The sequence below is a fragment of the Tricharina praecox genome (genome assembly GCF_024521635.1).
Source record: "Tricharina praecox strain CBS 144465 chromosome Unknown BZA05scaffold_12, whole genome shotgun sequence".
NCBI classification, from domain to species: domain Eukaryota; kingdom Fungi; phylum Ascomycota; class Pezizomycetes; order Pezizales; family Pyronemataceae; genus Tricharina; species Tricharina praecox.
This window is the reverse complement of record NW_026250414.1, coordinates 665264-688858: the sequence shown is the minus strand read 5'-3', so window position 1 is coordinate 688858 and position 23595 is coordinate 665264. Positions and strand designations below refer to the sequence as shown.

The 23595-nt window shown below is 53.9% G+C and overlaps 7 protein-coding genes and 1 non-coding gene across 8 annotated transcripts; 7 read left to right on the top strand and 1 right to left on the bottom strand.

The window, feature by feature from the left end:
* The first annotated feature begins 14 nt into the window (after positions 1–14).
* On the top strand, positions 15–2937 carry BZA05DRAFT_436361 (cellobiohydrolase 1). Its single transcript, XM_051486404.1, has 5 exons — positions 15–1609; positions 2181–2281; positions 2384–2411; positions 2468–2518; positions 2572–2937. The coding sequence occupies exons 1-4, from the start codon at positions 54–56 to the stop codon at positions 2508–2510; spliced, it is 1728 nt and encodes a 575-aa protein (XP_051339466.1). The 5' UTR covers positions 15–53; the 3' UTR covers positions 2511–2518; positions 2572–2937.
* Positions 2938–3512: 575 nt separating this feature from the next.
* BZA05DRAFT_445119 (uncharacterized protein) lies at positions 3513–5564 on the top strand (the record flags this gene model as incomplete). Its single annotated transcript, XM_051486971.1, has 1 exon — positions 3513–5564. One exon carries the CDS (start codon positions 3513–3515, stop codon positions 5562–5564), a length of 2052 nt encoding a protein of 683 aa, XP_051339465.1.
* Positions 5565–6838: 1274 nt separating this feature from the next.
* On the top strand, positions 6839–8770 carry BZA05DRAFT_418832 (uncharacterized protein; the record flags this gene model as incomplete). The annotated part of the gene is made up of 1 exon (XM_051485546.1): positions 6839–8770. One exon carries the CDS (start codon positions 6839–6841, stop codon positions 8768–8770), a length of 1932 nt encoding a protein of 643 aa, XP_051339464.1.
* Positions 8771–11324: 2554 nt separating this feature from the next.
* Positions 11325–11954, top strand: BZA05DRAFT_398436 (uncharacterized protein). The gene has a single exon (XM_051483713.1). It carries the CDS (start codon positions 11750–11752, stop codon positions 11930–11932), a length of 183 nt encoding a protein of 60 aa, XP_051339463.1. The 5' UTR covers positions 11325–11749; the 3' UTR covers positions 11933–11954.
* A 1406-nt stretch (positions 11955–13360) lies between these two features.
* BZA05DRAFT_398434 (uncharacterized protein) lies at positions 13361–14121 on the top strand. The gene is made up of 2 exons (XM_051483712.1): positions 13361–13395; positions 13448–14121. The coding sequence occupies exon 2, from the start codon at positions 13546–13548 to the stop codon at positions 14005–14007; it is 462 nt and encodes a 153-aa protein (XP_051339462.1). The 5' UTR covers positions 13361–13395; positions 13448–13545; the 3' UTR covers positions 14008–14121.
* A 1020-nt stretch (positions 14122–15141) lies between these two features.
* BZA05DRAFT_48210 (14-3-3 domain-containing protein) lies at positions 15142–16946 on the top strand. The gene is made up of 3 exons (XM_051488348.1): positions 15142–15252; positions 15337–16246; positions 16323–16946. The coding sequence occupies exons 2-3, from the start codon at positions 15541–15543 to the stop codon at positions 16808–16810; spliced, it is 1194 nt and encodes a 397-aa protein (XP_051339461.1). The 5' UTR covers positions 15142–15252; positions 15337–15540; the 3' UTR covers positions 16811–16946.
* Positions 16947–17572: 626 nt separating this feature from the next.
* On the bottom strand, positions 17573–17646 carry BZA05DRAFT_t176. The gene has a single exon. It is a non-coding gene; the product is annotated as a tRNA-Val (tRNA).
* A 3275-nt stretch (positions 17647–20921) lies between these two features.
* On the top strand, positions 20922–23595 carry BZA05DRAFT_398425 (kinase-like domain-containing protein). Its single transcript, XM_051483711.1, has 6 exons — positions 20922–21785; positions 21836–22159; positions 22212–22387; positions 22449–22812; positions 22869–22962; positions 23018–23595. Exons 1-6 carry the CDS (start codon positions 21111–21113, stop codon positions 23215–23217), a joined length of 1833 nt encoding a protein of 610 aa, XP_051339460.1. The 5' UTR covers positions 20922–21110; the 3' UTR covers positions 23218–23595.

Below are 23595 nucleotides of genomic sequence, written 5' to 3'. Positions count from 1 at the left end.
CTTCCACTCACTCACTCACAGTCCAAGCAGTTCACTCCAGACAGACATTCATCATGCAGATCAGCGCCACCACTCTCATTTCGCTCTCCCTCCTCGCTGTTGCCTCGGCACAGAATGTTGGAACTCTGACCGCCGAGACCCACCCCAAGCTCACCTGGCAGAAGTGTGCCGCCGGCGGAACCTGCACCAACCAGGCCGGTTCCATCGTCCTCGATGCCAACTGGCGTTGGCTGCACACCAACAGTGGCTCCACCAACTGCTACACCGGTAGCGCTTGGGACGCCACTCTCTGTCCCGACCCAGTCACCTGCGCCACCAACTGCGCTGTCGATGGTGCCAACTACTCTGGCACCTACGGTATCACCACCAGCGGCAATGCGCTCACCGAGAAGTTCGTCACCAAGGCCAGCACCGGTACCAACGTCGGATCGCGTGTCTACCTCATGGACACCACCGACACCAAGTACGAGCTGTTCTACCTGAAGAACAAGGAGTTCACCTTCGATGTCGACGTCTCCAAGCTTGGCTGCGGTTTGAACGGTGCCCTCTACTTCGTCGAAATGGACGCCGATGGTGGTCTGTCCAAGTTCCCCACCAACAAGGCTGGTGCCAAGTACGGAACCGGTTACTGTGATGCTCAGTGCCCTCACGACATCAAGTTCATCAACGGAGAGGCCAACGTCATCGACTGGAACCCTTCGGCCACTGATGCCAACTCTGGCGGTGGTCGCTACGGAACCTGCTGTCCCGAGATGGACATCTGGGAGGCCAACTCGATCTCGAACGCCTACACTCCCCACCCCTGTACCACCGACGGACAGTACCGTTGCGACGGTACTGAGTGTGGTGATGGTGACGACCGTTACGCCGGTGTTTGCGACAAGGACGGATGTGACATCAACCCCTACCGCATGGGCAACCTCAACTTCTACGGACCTGGCTCCAGCAACACCCTGAACACCAACACCAAAATGACTGTCGTCACTCAGTTCGTCACCGCCGACGGCACTGACACCGGCACGCTCACCGAGATCCGCCGCAAGTGGGTCCAGAACGGTGTCGTCATCGACAACAAGACCGTCAACATTCCCGGTGTTACCGGCAACTCCATCACCGACAGCTTCTGTGCTGCCCAGAAGAGCGTCTTCGGCGACACCAACGACTACTCGATCAAGGGTGGTATGGCCGCTATGGGCGAGTCCCTTGGACGCGGTCACGTTCTGGTCATGAGCATCTGGGCCGATTACGCCGTCAACATGCTCTGGCTCGACAGCAACTGGCCTCTCGAGAAGCCCGCCACCGACCCCGGTGTCGCCCGTGGTACTTGCGCGACCACATCCGGCAACCCCGACGACGTCATCGCCGATGCCCCCGACTCCCAGGTCACCTACTCCAACATCCGCTTCGGCCCTATCGGCTCCACTTACGGCTCCACCACCACGACTCCTTCCGGCGTCTCCAGCGCCGCTCCGGCTGCCTCTTCCACCGCCGCCGCCGGTGGTACCATCGCCAAGTACTCGCAGTGTGGTGGTCTCAACTGGTCCGGCAGCGGAACTTGTGTCTCCGGAACCACCTGCTCCGTCATCAACGCCTACTACCACCAGTGCTTGTAAGTTAGTTTGCTCGGAGGCGAAGGGCTTAGATGATACGATAGGATGAGGTGGGATTTGATACGGGGATATTGGATTTGTTGGAAAAATGTATGTGTTGATGTTTGGATATGTTTCTGCATTATGTATGATTTGAAACTGTACTGTACGATGTTTCGTTACTACGCTATAAGGAATTGATATATTGATCAAGAAAGCATTCCATTGCGTGAATCATGTCTTGACGCTTTGAAGTGACTGAGCGATCATAAGCTGACACTGAGCTTGATCATGATCACGTTCTGGTGCGTCTAGTTAAACTGCCTTTATTAGATCCATCGTACCATTGACGCCACGCTGCAACGTTCATGAAATTTTGACAGTTCACGTTGAGGTCTCCCACACCAATTAGCCTTAGATTCTCGCTCCAAAACTCTGATGTAGGGATCGCCAACTCCCAGTATCCTTGCTGCTCACCCCTAAATAGCCTCCACACTAACTCTAATTCACCACAACCCTAAACCTGTCGGACCTGCAATCAATACGTCGTTAAGTGGACTACATATTGCCGTACCGCGATTACCATCGCAGTAATTTTCTGCCTCGCCGTCTTCAACTTGTTGCTGCTTCCGAGCGCGAGCTTCACCTTCGCTGCCCGTTGAAACTTCAGTCTCAATTTCCGAGTGATCAAGGTCGGTTTGGGAACTTCTTAGGCACGCTTATATAGGTAGTCTCGACTGACCAAGTCCACTTCGTTGGCCAGCTCTAGGCGTGGCGCCGTCGTCTTCTTCTAGCCTCGTATGAGACCGCCCTCAAGAAGAGGTGTGGATATGACGCTTTCTGGGGGTGATACCAGCCTGTTTGATGCTCAAGTACAGGCCGCGGGATCACCTACGAGACTATCACTTATCATGCTGGTGAACACATCGGTAAGAGACCCCTCCACTTCCTCTCACATCTTGATCCAACTAACAGATGATAGGTGTTGGCGGCAAGACGGGAGCAATCCGGGACCTTTACGCGTCCCCCGGCGGTCCGCTATTATCTCCAGCACGCGAACACGAGCCGTCTCTGGTGGATTGGGCAGAAGAACGATCTGAAGCGGAAGCTTGAGGATATTACCGGTCGGGATACGCAGTTTGCCGACATTTATGACTTCTTTAGGCCTGTGGAGTAGAAGAACGTTCCCTCGACTTTACACCGGATATGAAGGGCTTTCCTCGATCACTCCTAGTCAGTGAGGCAATGAGCATCTATGGTAGAGTAATGTGCTACGGATATACGCACGAAGTGAAGATAGGGGGGAAGCAAAAAAGGTAGAGAGATGGATATAATGATTAATCCGGGATAGAAACGTTTGGTAATTGATAGTCAATGCTTTCCAGCTCGTGAATCTGCCACCTGGTACCTATGGACCTTACTTTTTAGATTCGACATCTCTTTAACACTGCACTGAACTCACGATGCTATGCCACACTATGTAATGCTAGACTTATCTCCGGTAACATTCCTAGCCATTTCAAAGATTCTCGCTCAGGTCATATTGGCGGTGAGTAACGACTTTGCCCAACGTCGTTCACAACGCATTAGCATATTTCAATATCTCCGCCATGGAACGAAGTCCGGAACCCCGCCAGTTTCTACCTTGAGCCTCAATTCAAACAAATACGATCCAAATTCTTTCTATCCCCGGCTTCACTTATACTAGCATATCTACCCTCACCTCCCTCACCTCTACTAATATCACCCGAAAATTGACTGTACAACTCCACCATCATCACGTCTTTGCCTGCTCTTTGTCCTTTCCAACAATTTTACATCCTTTCCGGCGTGCTTCGAATTCTTTCTTCACATACTACCACTTCCTCGCCGTCGTCGATATCATCTTTCTACCCGTTTTCAAAATCACAGTCCTACTCCAACATGACGGAGAATACGCATAACGGTCACTCGCCACCCAATCCTGACCACTCAGCGACTTTCATGCCATTCCCATTCGATGAGGACACAAATCCAAGGGAAATCAGTTCCGTGGATACGATTGCGGACATAGATGTCCTGTCCTTCCAGGGGTCCCATACCCGGGAAGTCGTGGTCGGAATCCCGAACTGGCGCCGTCCGCCCCCGGGCCTCGTGCGACGCTACACCTCTTTGCTGCTCGGCTCACCACGCCAGCCATCATACGGTACGGATGACGCGCTGAACCTCCTCCACCCACTCCTGGAGGAGTTGCCAACTACATCGTCGCAGGACTTCCCGACTCTGTCGTCGTCGGACGCCCTAGACGACATCTCTGTCAACATCGCGAGGTACCACGAGTTCCAATCGCCGCCTTTCCCGCCTTTGTCGGACCAAGAGAGTAGAGACGAAGACTCAGCTCGCACTTCCAGCTCGACTGCAGTAGCTCATGAGTTTCGATTCCCGTTGCTTCCCCTCCGCCAAGACGAAGAGGATCCTGATAAAGACAGTGAACTTCATTCTGCGACCTCCACTCCGAACAGAGCCATCGATTTCTTACGTCTTCTTCCGTCTCTCCGTGAAGAAGATCTGAACCGCGGGTATACCGGTGCGAGCAACACTGTGGACATAGTTTTCGAGTTCTCATCCCCTCCTTTTTCGCCTCTCCAAGAGGATGAGGAAGAAAACGAGGACCTGGGGTCTTTACCTGCCTCTCTGCATAACGCCAACTCTCCACCAATGTTCGCAACTCTCAGGGGCAGACTCACCGCCAGCGCTTCTACTGCCCTTCAATTCCCCAACCGCGACGGAAACATCGTTAATAGGTCCGCGGGACATGTTGCCCCACCAGATTATGTCCCTCCTGCTGAAGGCAACCGCCGCGTGTTCCTTGGAATGCACATGCACATTCCCGCCTTCCATTTAGATCCGAGGCGTAGTCCTGCGGCTGCCGATCCGAGAGAAGTGACTATTGATCCACGAGATTCTATCTATCATAAGCATCGAATTTATCCGGATTATAACACGATGATCAAGAGTCAACCTACTGCCCAGAACTCACCTATCGGAGGTAGCTGTGGTTTTGCGGCCGAGAACTATCCTGGTGACGCACATGGAGGGTATTTTCGTCAAGAGATTAGGTTTGGCCATCATCCTGATCATCCTGGAGCGATCGTGAACTTCCGTCATCCGGGTCCGCCTGGATGGCGTCGCCAAGAAGGTCGACGGGTCCGCGACGGACGTGACACCAATCACGACGAGGAGAACGACGAGGGGCAGCCTCCTGGTGCTCCTGGATGCATGATTGAAGAAGATGAGTCAAATGCTAGGGAAGTATACGACGCTGATGGACGATTCACGGGTGGTGGACAGGCCAACGGAAACGTCACTGAGACTTCTACAATATCCACGATTTTTGAGATTGCCCAGCCCAAGCTCAGAGGAATCCTTAAGGTCCCGGCTATGCTCGCCAATCCCAAGACTCTCGGGCGCAAAGTGTCTTTCAGGACACCCCTGGAAGATATATTCATCATCCCTATGACTCCCGTTCCCATGACAACCTCGCCGAATATCCTGCCCCCATTTAAGTGGAAGAAGTCTTTGGATAGCAGGGTAGATCAGAGCTTTCCCGGTTCTAAAAATGCCTTCAGAACGTCGATCGGAGATCGACGCACGGCAGAGAATACCTTTACCGGATCCAAAATTACCAAAAGCATGAACGGTCCTGCAACAGCGACGGACACCTTCACCAACACCGGGTACAAGAAGAGCTGCTCACCACAGAAATTCTCCGGAATGCACCCGAAGGTCATCAAAGAACTTCAGAAGCTACTGTACAACCCGGCAGCGGTGAATCCTCTCTATGACCGGACCGTCGACCCCAACGCCCTCCAGGAAGCACTCGAATCCAACAAGCGACTCAAGGAGGAGAGGATCAAGGGGCCGGCGGTGGAACACTGGGGTCCAGAGTCAAGTGGCACTTCCCAGTCTATTAGGTGGGCTTGTGGAAGCTGTTAGGAGTGTAGAATCGCGAGGTTTGGCTTTTCGGCGGAAAGAGAGCTGGGTTTGCATCAAGCAGCCAAACTCTAAGAATCAGAACTGAGCTAGAACACAATGATATGACCCGGGCACCACGTTGTTTTACATGAATTGCCATTTAAACCATCTCATGTGAAGGCAGATAGCCGCTCAGAAGCAATGCAATGTGATTCGAGTGACCATTCTGAGGCGCAACGACCTACGACCCCCCACCGCAGCACATCTCTCTCTAGCTTCCCTTGCCATAACACTATTACCGTAGCTCTGCCGCCTTATTATTTGCGGCGGCCCTCTTACTTTCCGCCAGCTTAATAGCCGCGGTGGCTGTACCCGTCCCCGTCGTAGATGCCGCCACCCCACCACCACTACCGAAGCCGTTCGCCAGTGTTTGGGGATGCGTCTTGATCCGGCTGATAGCCGCCCATACGCCGACGAGCCCGGTGGATGTTTTCCTGACAGCCTGGCAGGATTCGAGGTGGCTGCAACCGCCATGCTGGAGGCGGGGAGCATTATGCAAGAGATATAGAGCACAGATGATGGGCTTTGAGAGGATGTTGAGAGCATTTGCGGGGGGTAGGTGCACGAATGTTGAGAGGTATGTGGGTGGTGGGTGATATCTGATCGTATGTCCTAAGTAATCTTCGTTGTACGGGTTCAAACAAAGTTCACATGCACCACAATGATACTGTGGCTGTCTTGTACAGAGGTCTTTACTTTAGGAAGTGGTGATGTTGGCTGAATCTCAGGCTCTCGGAAGCAACGGGTGAGAATTGTACGGAAGGTGGCTGATCATGAAATATGGCTCGCCCGGGGATAGAAGCGTCAAGCAAGACGGAGATCGAGGATAGTTTGACAAGTCATGAGAGGCTCTACTGGTTGTTTGTGGGGTCGAAGTGAACCCTAACACGAGGCAGATGAGTATTTCGGGTTAGCTGGTGGTGGCTTGGCAAGGCTGGCTCAAATGTTTCCAAGGCCACCAGCCCTTCAAAACACACCCTACTCTTCTCTCCTCCTACTCTTCTCTTCTTCTCTACTTCATCCTCTACTCACCTTACATCCCCATCTACTTCCTCAGCTACTCGACAAGAATCTCAGCAACCCCAAGTTCGCCAACCTCACCAATTTCATCTCCTGCTTCGGCTTCTTTTTTCTCCTGCGTCTGTTGTCTTCCGACCTCAGTCTCCCTTCCTACCTCCACATCTATTCCCCAATCCATTTCTTCTCTACTCCCCATTACACCGAAAGACAACACCATGAGCGTCACTTCGATGTCAAGTTCCAGTAGCTCGTCCTCGCCTGAATCGGACTGCGATTGGGACAGTCCCGATCCTACAAAACACTACTGGAGCAAGCATTTCGGATACTATGACGATAACAATAACTTCATTATCCTGCCCGGCGACCCTAAATCAGCTCCGCTTCCCGATGAACTTCCACCCAGGATCGGCGTCGACCATTCGGCAAAATACAACAGTGTCGAGGAGGTGGAGAGCTCGCTCAGCTCTGTTGGTAAGGTCTGCAACAGCAGTACTAGTTCCAGCGGCAGCAGCTTGTCCGATCCCCCGCACTACCAACACGGCAACTACAACCGTCCCTGCAGCACCCCCGACGTCAAGCACGGCAACTACAACCGTCCCTGCAGCAGTCCCGATCCAAAGGATCACAGCGACAACGACAGCAACGACAGCTCCGAAGCTACGGCTCACACTCAGAGGTCTTACAAAAACTCCGAGAATATCGACAACGCCATGGCTGCTATCGACCCTAACAACCCCGCCAGCAAGTATCACGCGGTTAACCACATCAGTCTGGACGTGCAGAACATCAACAATGCCATGAAGCGTATCGCCACCGAGTGTGCCGCCTTGATGGAGATAGAGGACGACAAGTGGGACAGATTTGAATACGTCGACTTGAAAGTCGCCAATAGGAGATGTTTTGCTGCCCGTGACTGGACACCTACTATCCCCAGGCCTGCCAAATTCCCCCCCAATATCGACACGTACGTCTTTCCCCAGTACTCTCTGCCTGCTCGCCCGATTACTCCGGTTCGAATCCATTCTCCCGAGCCCGAGCCCGAGTCCGAGCCTGAGTTCGAGTCCCGCAAGAGAAGTGGTCGCAACAGATACATACCCCGCTCTCCACCCAAGGATGCTCTCCCCCTTCCGCTCGGCCTTGCCGAGAAGATGATCGAGCTCCTTCGCATCGGTGCCTACATCGGTGCCTTTCCCACAACCATCGGAGAATACCGTCTTATCCAGCAGTACCGTGACGGCGGTGAGCGTGGTCGTATCCCACTGAGACCTCATCGATACACGCTTGATGCCTCGATGAAGAATTGGTATGACCAGCCGCTCTTGGTTGACGTCGAGACTATGGTGAAGTCTTGGGGATGGTGTGGAAAGGTTCCGGTGGTCTTAGCTGAGCTCGCTATAATGATCTCGACCTTGGCCGACATGAAGAGGCTCTTGGGCACCTATCATGACAAACGTAACGGCGTTAACACCGAAGTTTCGAGCCCTACCACCGAGAACGGATACGAGTCCGACGCCGAGAGTGACGGTGGCAAGGAAGGAGGAAAATACGGCTACAAGGAACGTGAGGTTTACAACTTCCAGAGAGACAGCCGCGGTCGTCTCCCCAAGGTCAACTACCCCAGGTTGGCAGACGGGGACCTTCGTACCCCTCGTGGCACGTACTATTCTGGTCAAGAGGAGGAACACAACGATGACGACAACTCGGCCGACGAGTACGAGCGCCACCTTGACCTGTACGGCGAGGAAGAAGACCCCGAGTTCAGGGAGTACTGCGCCAAGTACGAGCAGGACCCCAACGAGCAGGACCCCAACGAGGAGGACTCCAACGAGGAGGAAGACTCCGAGTACAAGGCGTACTGCGCCAAGTACGAGCAGGACTCTAACGAGGAGGAGTACCCCAAGTACACCTCGACTGTCGCCTCCGGCTCCACCCCTGACGCTTCTTACGGCAGCCAGTCCCGTAAGTACGAGGAGTCCTCTAACGAAGAGGATGTCGTCTACTGCATCAACGCGGAGAGGGACAGGGTGGTGGTGGTGGTGGCCTCCAAGGTCCACTCTGCGGTCTCGGCCGGTTGGATGCCCCTTGAAGAGGAGGAGATGAGAATGCTCCTGGCGGAGAGCCACGATGGAGAGTCGGTTCGCGACTAAGTGGGGACCCCCCCCCTCCTCTTTTCCCAACCTCCTACTAACCGCATCATCATATAGGCGACCGACACCATCAACGGCAACAATGGGGGGATTTTGTGTGCGGGGGAGAGGGAGGGGATTTCTTTTCGGGATTCTTTTTCCTTCTGCTGCTCAATAGATACGCCCGCCATGCCTTAGATTTTCTCGGGGGCCGAATTTTTTTCCTTCTTTTACTTTCATCATTGTACTTTTGTTCAATGTGTTTCTTTTGCTTTTTTTCTTCTCTGCTCTTGATGACAGCGATACTATCTCTGTTTCTGAAATGGTGTTTGTAAATGGGGGCGTTCACGGATGGATCTTGGATGGGATGGATGGATGAGACGGCGTTTATGGCAGTTACTTGGACGGCGTTTTAGGATTACTGGAGGGTGCTTACGGAGACGAGGAGAAGAGCGGTACGTAGTGCCGACTGTATTATAGAATTGAACTCATGATGACCTGTACTCTGTTGCTTTGAATCATCGTGAGAATACCACCATAGAAAGGTTGGATGAGTGGAGCATAGACGACCTGTAACACCATATTATTCAAGGACTACCATGTCCATTCCTTCTATCAACTATACGTCCTAGCTACTTCATTCAATTCCCTCCACAGTGGCCCTGTGGGGCACCGACAAGGATGAGGATAGTGCCATGCACAGGATATCACTCTTTGCTACCCACAACGATCAATGACGATTTCTGCAGTTCTGATGCATCAGGAACCGGGTGGGTGCTGGTCGGTGAGGATTGTGTCGCTATGTAGAGTACAAGACTCAGACACGGGAAAGAGAAAAAGGCAGTTCTGATGTGGACCTTGGGGTATGCACGTATATACCAATACGGTACCTGGAGCACGTCAACACCAGAACCCAACCGCAACCCCCCTCATCATGTCTCCTCTCTCCTCTCAGTCCAGCTTCCACAGGCCCAAGAACCTTACTTTCGTCACTCCCATCCACCGACACCCGCCCAGAACCATCCACCGCACCCAGAACCGCAACGAAAACCGAAAACCTTGCTGTCATCAGTCCGCCACCCACCGTACCGAGAACCATACGCCGGACCGAGAACCGCACCAGTTGCCGAGTGAGTGGGACCCTATCGGGTCTGAGTGGGACTTTATCGTTTGTTTTGATGTTGCTGTTTCTGTAATCCTTGCTCGTCTTGTTTTGTTTTGATCATCATCAAGAAAAACCTTGACTCCAATTGATGACGGCTTTGTTCCTCACCCGTTTTTGGGTCTCTCACCATCCTACTACTTTAGCACAAACCCCAAAGGCGGACCCTTTCCATCAGCTGGAGTGGACGATACGAACTCATGGCAGGCCATATTTTTTTTCAACACCTCATAGACCTCCGCTGAACACATCACGCAGCGAGGTCATAGAGAGAACACACGGCTTCCCGTCCGCTCAGCCCTAGTTAAGCAAGGTATCGCCAGGTTAGTACTGCAGTGTGTGATCATGCGGGAATCCCTGGTACCGTAGTTTCTGGTTTGCTTCGGAAACCTCCATTCCATCGCTTTGTGCCTGTGCCCGGAAACGTTCTAACGTCGATAGAGAGGCTCGGCGTCGCCTTTTATACATACCATGCACGCGTACATACATATATACGACGGAGCGAATCTCACCCCTGAGTTACGTCACTCATGCAGTTCGGTTATTTTAGCTTTACGCTCGGCCGACGTCCTCAGGCATCAGTCGAACCACATTCACAGGGTACGCCAATCCGGCGGACAACAAGCTCCACCCCCACCAACTTCAGAAAACCGAGTCTCCGGCCCAACACAGAAGATACATAATGTGCAGCCTGGCAGCGCGGTAGGCACGCACGACCGCGGTGGACGTATGCACAGAACTAACACCGACGATTGGCAGAGGTACAGAACTTTGACCGGACGAGGTGACCAGAGCTGTTTCTTTCGGTCGGAGTGTGTATGTACATACGTCGACTCCGCGCTGGATAACGACCACGAACATCCATAATCCATCCGTTTGCACCGATACTCGCAGTGCGCGACGGACGGCGGCCAGCACGCTATTCCTCCCTCCGTCGCCCGTATCGCCGCACCCACTCAACTCACCGTCCATGTTCCACCGCCGCCGCGATCCCTTCGCCGTCCTCACAGCTACCGTGCACCCTTTACGTACTACGCGCGACACGAGATGCCCACGTTACTTCGTGTGCACTGTGCTGCCGACTCTACAGTGGTTATGCAGGTTATGCAGTGTTCCGTCCCGCCGCCATCGACCGATCCCGTGTGTGTGTGTGTGCCCCTGTCGTGGAGCTTGGGGCAGTTAACAAAGTGAAGGGGAGGGGAGAGGAAGTGCGGGTGGGTGCGAAGCTGTAGGCTCTCCGGGCCGGTGGATGGGTGCATCGAGGGGTGCTCGAGTGCCAGCCAGGTACTTATTCCCCGGAAGGTGCGCCATGCGTTGACATCTGCGACTGCTCGGCTTGTCCATTCATAGACGCCGAACACAGCTAACTAGACGACAGTGACACCCCCCCCCCCCACCCGCCCCCACGCGATCGTAAGGTCGAAGCACCGAAGCATCGAGACCGGTCGTTCCAATCCACGTGGCTATCATAGTACCTGGCCAGGCTTCGTCTCCAGCGTCTGCTCGTTAGACCAGGCTCCCAGAAATTTGCAGATAAAAGGGCCGTGTACTTGCACTTGCACTTGCACTGCTATTTCCTCCGTCAACCGGGTGTGAGTGCGATTCCTGTCGAATCCTCGAATCCCAGAACACATCAATTCCGTCCGTCCGTACACATTCGCCCAGCAATCACCATCTGCTTACATATCGTCATCGCACAAACCCCCACCACCCCCCCACCCCCACCACCATAACAACAACATTAACGCGGCTCCTCACCCCTCCCGTCGATCAAACAACCGCATCCGCTACAACCCGCTACCGAGCCTTAGAAGAGAAGAAGAGAAGAAGAGAAGAAAATGTGCAACTACTACCGTCACGTCTACGCCTCTTGCGGACATACACGACTCGTCTTTGCAGAGCACTGCAAGGCCGGCGCACGGGTTCAACGGCCGTGTAAACAGCGCACCGTCTGGCAGACTATCGAGGTCAGTGGGGATTGTCGGCCATGCGGGGGGACGGAGGATGAGCTGGCGGACTGAGCGAGAGAGGGCACCGTCGGAGGGGCGGGGTGGGGGGAAGGGAGGGAGGGGCGCGGGGAGTTGGCGGGGTGGAATGGGGTGGAGAGTGACGGCACCACTGGTACTACTCTAGAGGTTGTGGGTTCTGGTGTTCGCTCGCTCGCAATTTCTCCCCTGTTTGTTTGTTCATCTCGGCGAACGTGGACCGTCCGCTGGTTCGTTGTACATAAGGCTTTCCAACCACCACCATAGCTACTCTAGTTCGTCCAATCACAAACTATGATTCGCTCCACGCCGCCGTCGACGATGACGGCAAGCTCCGGCAGATCTAATGCGCGCGTGTGTACTGGACTGGACTGGTCCAGCACGTCGCCATGGTCCAGGCACGCTGTGTGCGATAATGAATTGATGCCCTCTCGTGTACATACTGCCTATGCTCCTTCAACCCGCCTTATACCCCCACGCTCGAACTTCGACCGACCGACATCTGAAGCCAAGCACGGACCACGACACTGCCCTACTCCCGCGATAGACTACCAATCGGTTCCGTCCAGCACTCACTTTTTAGCTTTCCGTTTAGTCATCGATATCTGCTCGATGCATTCGCCCTTACGTAGATCATGGCAGTTACGAAATCTAGTGCAGTTTATTGTCGCATAACTACCGCCCGGCCTGTCTAGACTACCGCCGGCCTAGACAACGTCGACGACCAGCAATCGCGCGCCATGTCATAAACGATAAAATGCATGCAACGACATGACAGGACAGGACGGGACAGGACGTTAACTACCGGTAATCCGAAAGCCTAATCGTAATTATGCTTCCTACATACGAGCACCCCTATGTAGAAGCACCCCTATGTAGGAGCAAGCAAGCAAGTCAAGTCTCGTGAATCGCCTCTCATGCATATGCACCGCACAGGGCGTTGTATATGCCGACCAGTGATCGTGCGTGCACGGAATGCTCCAGGCATAGGGGGAATGCTTCCTTTCGCCTTCTTTTTCCTTTTCCTCTTGCCTTCGTCACTGTCCTGCCTTCTGCTTCTCCCGGTTTCGCAGCAAGCTTTTCGCCTGTGCAAGCCGACTTAGACGAGATCGCGAACGGGATTGAGGAGCCGTGCAAAGTTAGCGCCACGAGAATCGAGGAGGTTGGCAGCTGGGCCCTGGCTTCTTGGGCAAGGTCTCAAAATAGAAAATAGAACATGGAATCGAAGTTCGAAGCTCGAACATCATTAAAAAAAAGCACGAGCGAGAGAGAGAGAGAGACATGCTGGCGCATGCAGGGCGATCGTAAAAATTCCTGGTGACGTTGCAAGTTGCAACGTCGGACGTGTGGCCTTGGGTAGGTGCCGGACAACAATGGCGAAGAATGGCCGACTGGCCGACCACATAAACGTGGCGCTTCCTGTGGCGTCGATCGCGACGGGGGTGTCGGCGGCTGAAGGTTCGTCCCAACTCGGTTGCGGCTATGACTAGTAACTAGGACTATCGACGATGGTCAGTGCTCGTTGTCAACTGTCAACGAGGTGATGCTCACTGCTCAGAGACGGAGTACCGGTATCGCACGGCCGTGCTGCTGCTGCTGCTGAGGGTTTGTCCCCAACTCGGTTGCGGCTATGACTAGTACTATCGACGATGGCCAGTGCTCGCTGTCAACGATGTGGTCCTCAGAGACGGAGTATCGAATGGCTGTGCTGCTGGCCCGCGAAATATCGAATGGCTGTGCTGCCGGGCCACACCAACAAAACTAACCAAGCCATGAAGCCAGAAGCCAGACTAGAAGCGAAGGGTGTCGGACAACTCATCCTCCATCATCACCATCGTTCTCGCGCTTTCTTTCTTTGTTCGGTAGATCAGTGCAGTGTACCTAGAGTACATACCCTAGCTCGAGAGGGGCGCGCGCGCGGTTTCTTCCAGGAACCGGGGAATCCGCAACAGATAGGTACCTACTGCAGCTGTCATCGGAGGTCCATCTCGTTTTCGCCTTGCAGAATGATGGTCGTGAGATGTCTCGTTTTTCTTTTCCCAGCAGCTGTAGGTACTGTAGACAGTGGATGGGTTTCAATGCAAAGGAGGATGAGACGGTGGAATACCTAGGGCACATGGCGGATGTGGCTGGCATGGTGGGAGTGGTGGTGGTGGCGGTGGTGCTGAAGAATAGGTATGGTGGTGAAGAATGTGGTGGTGAAGAATGGTGGTGGTGGGGGGAGGTCAAGGTGGTTGGTGTGGCTCTGAGTTGTCAAGCAGCTCGCTGCAAAGCATCCAAAGCATGACATTAATACTTTCCAGAGACAGAGAGAGACGAATGTGTGAGAGAGAGTGTGTGTGCGAATGTGTGTGCAAGACATCTTTCGTGCGTGCCAATGTTCAGCCAGCCCTGGCCATGATGGCGCCCTCCCAGCCGGCCTTCCTCCACCTTCCACCTTCCTTCGATACGGTGGAGCTGCGAGTAGAGTCCAGCTGCTGAATTGCTGAACTGCCTGCTCGCGCACTTCTTCGCCCCAACCCGCACACGCAACCCATGCGTCGGAAATCATGCACTGCAGCCCCCGGACGCTGCTGCCGAGCGCAAAAACAAAGGCCTTGCAGTGCGCAACTGTCGATTCCTTCTTGCTCCTGCTCCTGCTCTTGCTCTTAATTCTCTCGTCCTCTATCGGCTTCTTCTTCTCTTCCTCTTCTTTCGTGCCACCTCGCTCAGCTGTGTCGACGCCCGCTTATTCGGTTCTTTAAAGTCTGATTTGCCTGCCATCTCCACGAGCGACGCCAAACCTGTCAACCATCCAGCCAACCACCACCGTTTACTGCCATAGCTGACCGCCGCGCCGTTACTAAGGTCACCGCCATCCAAGATCACCGCAGTCGCCGCATCCCCCCGTCAGACTCATCTCGCGTACTCTTCACCCCCCTCCCCCTCCCCCCCCACATTCCCCCCTCGCAGCTACCGCCGCTGTGCTCGCCCGCGCTCAATTCACCCTGGATGACTCGGTGACTGTGTCTGCGCCTGTGCCAGCGACCCCGTCGATAGTTACTCTACTAGCAGTAGCGACGAGACACGCCGTCACTCTCCAAACATCCCTCCCTCAATAGCTCCAGGCTCTCGACTGCCGATTGCAACGTCACTGGTCCCCCCTCCCCACCCCCGAAAGCTTGCGCAACGTGGCACAAGAGACTACGCAAACGTTTCACTTTTTTTTCTTCGCTCTCGCATCTCACTCTCCGTCTGTGGTAAGTTTCTCCATCTTTCTGTTGATCCGACACGAGTGACTTGCTCCCCTGTACTCCGCTCGTACCTTCGCGTATGGTTGTCTGCACCCCCAGCTAGGACTTTTTAAAGAAAAAAGGGTCTCGTTCTTGGTTCCTTGCTTTTTCCTCCCCCCAATTGAATACTGCGCGGCATATGCCTGAGCTTGTCTGACAGCAGGGCAGGCAGTGAGCTAGGTGCTTGCATTGCTACTTTTCTCGATCCTTGCGCCGCATCCGCCAATTCATCCATCCGTCCATCCCTTCTTCAGCCCAACTGAGCAACGAACAACGAACGGAAACCTTCCCTCCACCTACCGACGTCAAAACTCAATCCTCGCCGACAAACACTTCGCCTGCATTCGCAACACCACAGATCGTGAAGAAAACATGGTAGGATCCGACGTGGATCACAAGTACCTTGGCAAGTTCGCGAAGTCGACGTATCCTCTCAATCCAGCGCTCTCGGCCGGCCTCTACAGGCTCCTCGGCCTGTCGACGCTGCTGTCGCGGAAACTGCTGCGCGCCCGCAAACAACGCAAGCTCGATCCCACGCGCGCCACCAGGTCGTTCGATCTCTACCGACACATAATATGGATGGCGCGGGAGGGCCTCACGATGCTGCAGAACGACGTGCTGCCGGAGCTGGCACACTACAGGGGCGCGCGCTACTCATTCCTGAACGAGCTTCAGGTTCTCGCGCTCAAGATGAACGCCTCGTTCTTGCACATCTTTGTGCTGTTCGATCACACCTACCAGACGCAAACGGCGATGACCCCCGAGCTCTCGCCAAAGGCGCCCGTCAATCCGAGGAGCATGAGCGGCTACATCGTCCCCACCACCACCGCCGCGCTCTCGGCATACGCGTACATGGCGCCCACGATCGACGCCTTCAATCGCGCCGACATCACCGCGAACCGGCTACTACCCAGCTCGCACCCGCTGCGGCTTAGCGTCAAGCTCGAGTTCTCGGCGTTCACGTACGATTGCACGCGCGACTACGAGACCAGTCGGATGATCGCCAAGAAAGCGGTCGAAGAAGCGTTTTCGAGCATGGATCCTATGGACGACGAGAGTTTTGAGGACGCGATGGAAAGTGAGTTCCCCCCACCTCTCTCTCTCCGGTCCGTATACCGTAAGGAAGACTCTGAAGCTGAAAGGCCTGATTGAAGTGGTCGGCGCCTTGGGTGCGATGGCGAAACGGGGGTTACCGGCAACGCCGAGTCCCCAGCCACCGTCGCAACTACCACCACCTCCACCACAGCAACAACCACAGTCGCAGCCGCAGAGACAGAAATCGGTCAACCACCATCACAGCCATTCCGCGTCTTCGTCGACACCGCAGCGAACAAAGACCGTCAATCACGGCCACTCGTCTTCATCCTCCTCCAACCAGGTACCGCAACGGACGAAGACGGTCAGCCGCGGACAGACGAACGGGAATGCGAATGGAATCGCGAATGGGAATGGGGTCCCGAATGGGAGCGCGAATGGGAATGGATCGGCAAATGGGAGCGCAAAGTTGAATGGCTATGCGAATGGGTATGCCAATGGACACGCGAACGGACATGCGAACGGACACGCGAATGGGCAACCGAATGGGCAAACGAATGGCCACGCATACGTCAATGGGTATGCCCCGAATGGGCGCGCTAGATAGGATCACCCACGATTACGACAATGACGTAGGAGCACGCGACCACGAACTGGAGGGTTTGTAAGAGGGGGCAGTGGGGGGAGAGAGAGAGCACAACATTGAGGAGAGGTTATGCATCCGTGTCGACGATTTACCGCCCTGGGCAATCTTTTCATTTGTTTTCATTCCTAGGCGTCACTCTTCTTTTCTCCTTTTGTTTTCTTTCGTTTCTCAAACATTAGGCGGGCTTTTTTATTTATGTTTTCTTGGTGCTGGCTGGCGACGGGTTTCTATTTCTATTTTCTATTTTCTGGTATGCTTGCGGTTGCGGTATGCTTGCTGTATGCTTGCGGCATGCTTGTGGCGAAGGTTAGGATGTATGTATTGTATGATATTGATTGAGACCACACAAAGACGAGGAAAGACAAGGAACTTGAAGACTTGAGGACAGTGGACACCATGCTTGCTTGCTTGCTTGCTTCTGGAGTATCTATTGCCGCGATTATTGCCGCGATGATGCAGGGCAGTTGGGGCAGGCTCCAGTTACGAGTATGTAGCTGCTATGCGAGGTACTGGTCAATTACCGCGAGTCCCAGTACGAGTACTCTACCTACCTAGCCACCCGGAACAGGCATACCGAAGCGTCCGCCCTTCGAAGTTCGAAAGTTGAAATCACCCATCCATCCATCACCCATGCCATGACATGGCGTGTTGTGTTGTTGACAGGCATCAGCACAGGGGCTATTATCGAGACTCGTGTGGAGAGAAAAAATCAAAAAGTAACAGTGACTTCACCCAGGCTCGATCTGGGGACCTTGTGTGTGTTAGACACATGTGATAACCAACTACACCATGAAGCCTTTTATGCCGTGTACTGGATAATATGGTTCTCTATAGGGATGGGAGCGGTGCCAGTGCTGAGTAATGCTGAGTATGTGCGAAGAAGCAGCTTCCGAAGCGTGCCGGAAGGGATGGATGGATGGAGAGATGGAGAGATGGAGAGATGGAGAGATGGAGAGATGGAGGGATGGAGGGATGGAGAGGCAATGGAGCCGAAGTAAAGCGGTTGTTGATCCCGGTAATGCTCGTGCGGGCGGTATGCCGGTGCAGTCGGGACTCGGAAGGTCACGCATTTATTTCTGCGGGTTCACATTACAAATATCTAGCACGGCAGAGATCTGAAATTTTTAGAGTATCATACTCGTGGTCGTGGTCGTGGTCGTGGTCGTGGTTGTGGTTGTGGTTGTGGTTATGGCCATGCATAGTAGCCATGGCGTGCACGGATGGGCGGTTCTCAGTTTGGTGGATGGGCGTAAGGTTCTGGGTACGGTGGATGGCGGAGCAACGGCAGTATGGGTCTCGGTTCGGCGTAAGGTTCTCGGTACGGTGTGCGGTTCTCGGTATAGCATGTGGGTCTCGGTTCGGCGTAAGGTTCTGGGTGCGGTGTTCAGTTCACGGCATGGTGTGCGGTTCTCGGTCTGGTCTCACTCAGGTCTGGCTAAGTCCCGCTGGTTCGATGCACATCGGAGAACGCCATCTTTTTTGCTTGTGTCGGCCCGAGGCGGATGGGTAGGGGAAGTGGGGCGCCGCATCGGACTGGCCGGCACCGGGGCTTTCACCTAGACCGGCCAGGGCGGGCAGGAAAAGGAGTTCGTTAGTTCGCCATAGTCTAGATAGACTGCATGCGAAATAAAACAAGAATATCTCTCTCTCTCTCTCTCTCTCTCTCGGACAACGCCAAGCCACATCTGCTTCCGCGCCCCTCAAGGCTCAATGGGCTTAGTTGGTGATCCAAGGCTGAACCAATGAACAAAGAAACATGCCAGCCGGGCCGGCTATGTACCCGGAATATTAATAACCAGTGCTTTTCCAGCCGCCAGCCTGACAAGCAAAAGGAAGCCGTAGTTCATGGCCGAAACAAAGATCCTGGTAATGAGTAGCGCGGTTTAGGTTCTTGGAATGAATATTGAATGCGGACTGAGGATCTGAAGTGAGAGCCTTGCTGCTTTATCTGTTATGTGGGGGGGGGGGCTCAACATCGCACCAGCGGACGATCCCACCCCTCGTCCACCACTAAAGTAAGTCAACCCGCTGTAGCGGAGTGATGGATGAACTGCCGGCGAGAGGAAACGAATGTAGTTAGTGTGGATGGCAAGGGCAGCCGGCGGGGAGGGAGCGAACGTGAGAGACCTGCCCTCTCTTTCTCTCTCTCCCTCTCATCCTCGTCTACGCAATAGACGATCAACCCCTACCCCCTCTTTCCTCTGTGTGTGCTCTGATCTCACCCCCGCCGCCTGCCTGGAGGGCTCTTTGCAAAAGGGCCGTCTGCAAAACCGCCCTCACGCGTCTACGGCGGTCTCGAGCGTACAAACCGCAGTTATGGACCGCGGCTGCACCGGCGATCTTGTGTGTTCTGCATACGGGCAGCCTGCCTAGTTCAGGCACCCATACCAGCCGGCGGATCCAGCCTGCTACCGATATACCGATAGCCAACAGGTGACGTCGCCCTACCAGCCTGGCCATAGGGCTAGTTGTCCCTATATGCCAACCAAATAACCAGCCTTCCCGGAGCGTCAAGCAACGAGGCTACGAAACCCGACATTCATGGCTGTGCAAAAATTCACCAGTCCAGCCCATCGCCATCAGCGAAGGTCTGCTTGAAGGTCAGCTTCCCGAGAATGTTAAAGTTATGGCAATTGCTAATGAGGGGAAGTGTTGGTTTTATCACCCGGATACTTGCCTGTTTAGTACTTACGTGTAATGTCTCTTGGCGTTTGCGAAGCCTTCTTCACTGTTATCAGCTCTCTCATCCTTCTCCGTACTATTCGAACGACATACAACTGAAATGTGTTTCATAAGTACGGGCTAACACCTAATCCCTGCAGTTTATCGCGAGGCTACGACCTCCCCAGTGATTTCTCATGATGCGATCATTCGCGGTGGCGAGCGAGCCTTCCTCCTCTGTCGACTCATAGTTTGATCAAGCCTCAGACGGCAGTCAGCGAGGCAAACCTGAAGAGATTCCCCAGGAGGCCATGTTACGAACGAAGTGCGCAACCACGCACGCACCCCGCCTCTAGGACCTGAGGGTGGTGGTTTCCGTGGTCAGTCGTCCGTGAACACGTCGCTACGTGCTTGGAGCCTTGAGTTGGTATCATATCCTGACAGTTGATCTGCCATAGAAACAAACGTATATACCGTTCAGTCCAGCGCTTAACTTTGGCCTATGGCTGCGCATACCCACCTACATGCATCCCATAGATGGGCAGTATGCCGAACCAATTCCATGCATATCCTCAGCCGGCCGGGTCCGAACTCTCACACAGAAAGATGTTTCACCTCGTGTTCGACACTGCCACTGTGGGCCATCCATAGTCGGCGGCATGAACAACAGCCAGTGATGCCTGACGTTCGCCGCCTATCTGACCATATGGGTTTCCTTCACATGACGAAAGCGACTCTACGAAATCTTTGGCTGTTACACACAGCTGAATCCTACAGCCTCGTCGTCCTGATCCGGAATCAAACTGCAAACGGGCGAAGATGGCCGAGTTGCCATGTGAGCTAAATTGGTCAGAGCCCCTCGAACACATGACTCACCGTCTTCCTTCCACTCCATCTCTCCATCTCCACCTATGACTGATCCTACCACTAACACAAAGTTTAATGCTCCTTCGAGCGTGCCTACAGGCACGAGATGACTGTGACTGGTCCCGGCTGGTCAAGCGCGACGGGGCATACGCGACGAACGATGTGCGATGTGCGATGTCCTGCAGGCATCCCCCCAGCAACCCACAGGCGAGCCGCTGACGAACCATAGTAGTGGGAGGACTTTTAATGAAGGGATCCGATACGAGCTGTGCAAACCTAGAGACGAGGCTGCCACGCTGAAAAACGAGTGAGCACACATATAACACCCGCGGCACCACTGCCACAACATGAGTAATGGCAGTTGAAGTCTGGCGCACATCGCGCACACCGTGCGCACCGCCCACCATGCGCGTGCTGTAAGAAGCTTGATTGGTGGCAGTATATCCTGCGCGTGTGCTCAATAGACGTGACAGCCTTCTGGCACATCGCATTGGAGGTATATAAGATTCATAGATTCTTTCCCCCAGGAGCATCTCTATTCCGGTTCTAACTCCACTGCCTTCAGGAAAACCTCCCAGTTTCTCTAACCCCAATATCCACTATCCTCGCAAGTTGTCCTATAACCCGTCGACTACCCCTAGCATAATCAATATCCACTCTTCAGGCCCTCGAAAAGTACGAAATCTATCCGTCGTCAAACTTGAAATCCAGGGGTCAACAAACACTCGGCGTGATGCCATCTTCTTGCGACGGGATACGGAGGTCGATCAAGGGGGCAAAACTCGGCGAGAAGTTGGAGCGGCCACGCAAGCAAGGCAGTGTCCAGGTACACTGCCACAACAAGCTGATGGAGTTCTTCACTGCAGCTCGAATCAAGGAGTTGTTAAGTTGTGATTGTGCCCATTGTCCACCCGGGATCCCAACCGATGAGACAGTTCAGGAGATCCGAGGCGACCCTAGCAGTAGCAGGAACGGCGGACCAAGGACCACCGCCACCTACGTTGGAGTATTGGCTTTCCTGCTCATACAGATGATGGATATACGGCCCGTCTTCAAATTCATGGAAAAAGGGTACTCGGATCAAAAGCTGGCTGGATCCAGGGAGCTGGATTTTAACCCTCCTTCGGAATCCGGTGATAAACCCCCAATCTCCCAGTGGACATTCAACATTCTGGTCTCTGGGGAACCCGATGACACTGAGGAGACGACCGCAGACACGACCGAATACTCCAACTTCTTCAACTACTTCATCGTCAACCTTTGGTACGAAGATCGTTATAACCACCGGCATATCAACGAGAATCAGATTCTCCCCCTCAACATCATCAAGGAGGTCGGGAAGGGAGGCTACTCTGTGGTGTACAAAGCGCGATTGCTAAAGGGCTTCCACGATTTTGAAAAAGTCCAGGTATGACCATCATGTGCATATTAGCCGAGCTAAGTGCTGACTAGATACAGGGAGAAGGTTTTGTGGCCGTCAAGACTTACAGCGACCCTAGTCTCGTGGTGGCTGGCCAGGACTGTGCTAAGGAAATGCTCAATAATTCGAAATTTCTCCATCCTCGAGTGATATCTCTTCTAGCATCCCTCGACCATAAGGGCATCTTCATCCACATCTATCCGTTCGCCGAAGGTGGCAGTCTGCAGGAACTGTTTCGCAGAAACCCATCGGGGCCTTACCTTGACCATCATTTCACTTGGAGCCAGTTCATGGGGCTTCTCGAAGGTCTCAACCATATTCATACCGGCAGAGCCGATCGGCTGGGGTATCACTTTGATCTGGTGAGTATTCTTGAAGCCCTTCTATGAAAGCTTACTAATATTGTCCTGATAGAAACCACACAACATCATGATTTTCGGGGACTCTTTCTGGACTATCATCGACTTGGGATTGGCTCACTACAAGGAAAAGAAGGAGATGAACGCCGATCTATCCAAGACCGGAAGAAGAGCAGGAAGCGACGAGTGGGGCCCACCACAGTGGGAGAAAGTGGGGCGGGGATATGATGTGTGAGTGGAGTCATGTCGACCGCCTCTCTAGACTGGCCGGGTTGCTAATATTGATTTGCAGGTGGGCTTTGGGTTGCATTGGATGTGTGATTCTCGTCTGGCTTGCCAAAGGCGCGGCGGGTGTCGAGCAGTTTGCCAAAGACCGGAAAAATTACGATACAACCCACCACGGGGTGAGTGTCATCGGGTCCAGCTTCTACGGGAATAAGGTCCTCATCCCGGCGGTCGAGACACTACTGTCGGAATCCGAGGCGGTCGGAGGTCTTACAGGGATGGCGGCCGCGATATTGCGAAAAATGCTCAACTACGAAGCCGACGGCCGTGTGACGGCGAACGATGCTCGAGTGGGCTTGCAGGAAGCGTTGGAAGCCACGACACCGGTTGTTCCACCAATCCCGCCGAAATTTGCTACACTCACTCCCACGGTAAGCAGCTACAGAACTGTCCCACCCGTACCGACTATCTCTGACATAGAACATAGTACTCTGTGACTCCTCTCCAACGGGCCGGTGGCGTCAAGAACAGCTTGGAAGTGCCCGGCGAGGCTGGCCGTGCAGAGAAACGTGCGCGATATTGTAGGTCATGCCGTTCGATGAGGGAAAGAGAGTGTCGGATGCTAACAGTTACCAGCGATATCACAGGGGCGGTCCCCATACCAAATGGAGGATATCGTTATCCCGACACCAGCACAGATTGGCGGTGCCGAAGCAGCGGTTCCAATAGTGATCCAGGTTCGGTCACCATCGGCAGAGCCCGACCTCCGTCAAAGGGACGAGGCTTACGAGACTTCGAGCGAGGCTGGGGGCGATAGGCCTGCCGGTCCAGCATAGACGCGCTTTGAAGAAAGACCGCGTTTATGGTTCGGGGCCTCGGGATGATGCGGGGGTGGGGGGTGTTTCGGGGCGGGTGTGATGTGTGGTCTTTTTTTTTGTCTCCGCGCCGAATGGGAGGACTAGAAGGGTGTACTAATGTTTTGCGGGTTTTGGGTCTATGGGTTCTTTGAGTTCTTATGTAAGGATTTCTTTATGTCGCCTGTAGGGGCCTTTTATTGGTGGTATTTTGTCTATTCGGAGGTCGGGTTATCGGGTGGCATCGTTACTGCCAGAGAGCGTGATTTGCAGTCTGTTTCATTTTTGCGGGATTTCATGAGATCGGAGGTAGCTTGTGGGATTGAATGTACTCGTACTATTTTGAATATGTTTTTCGGA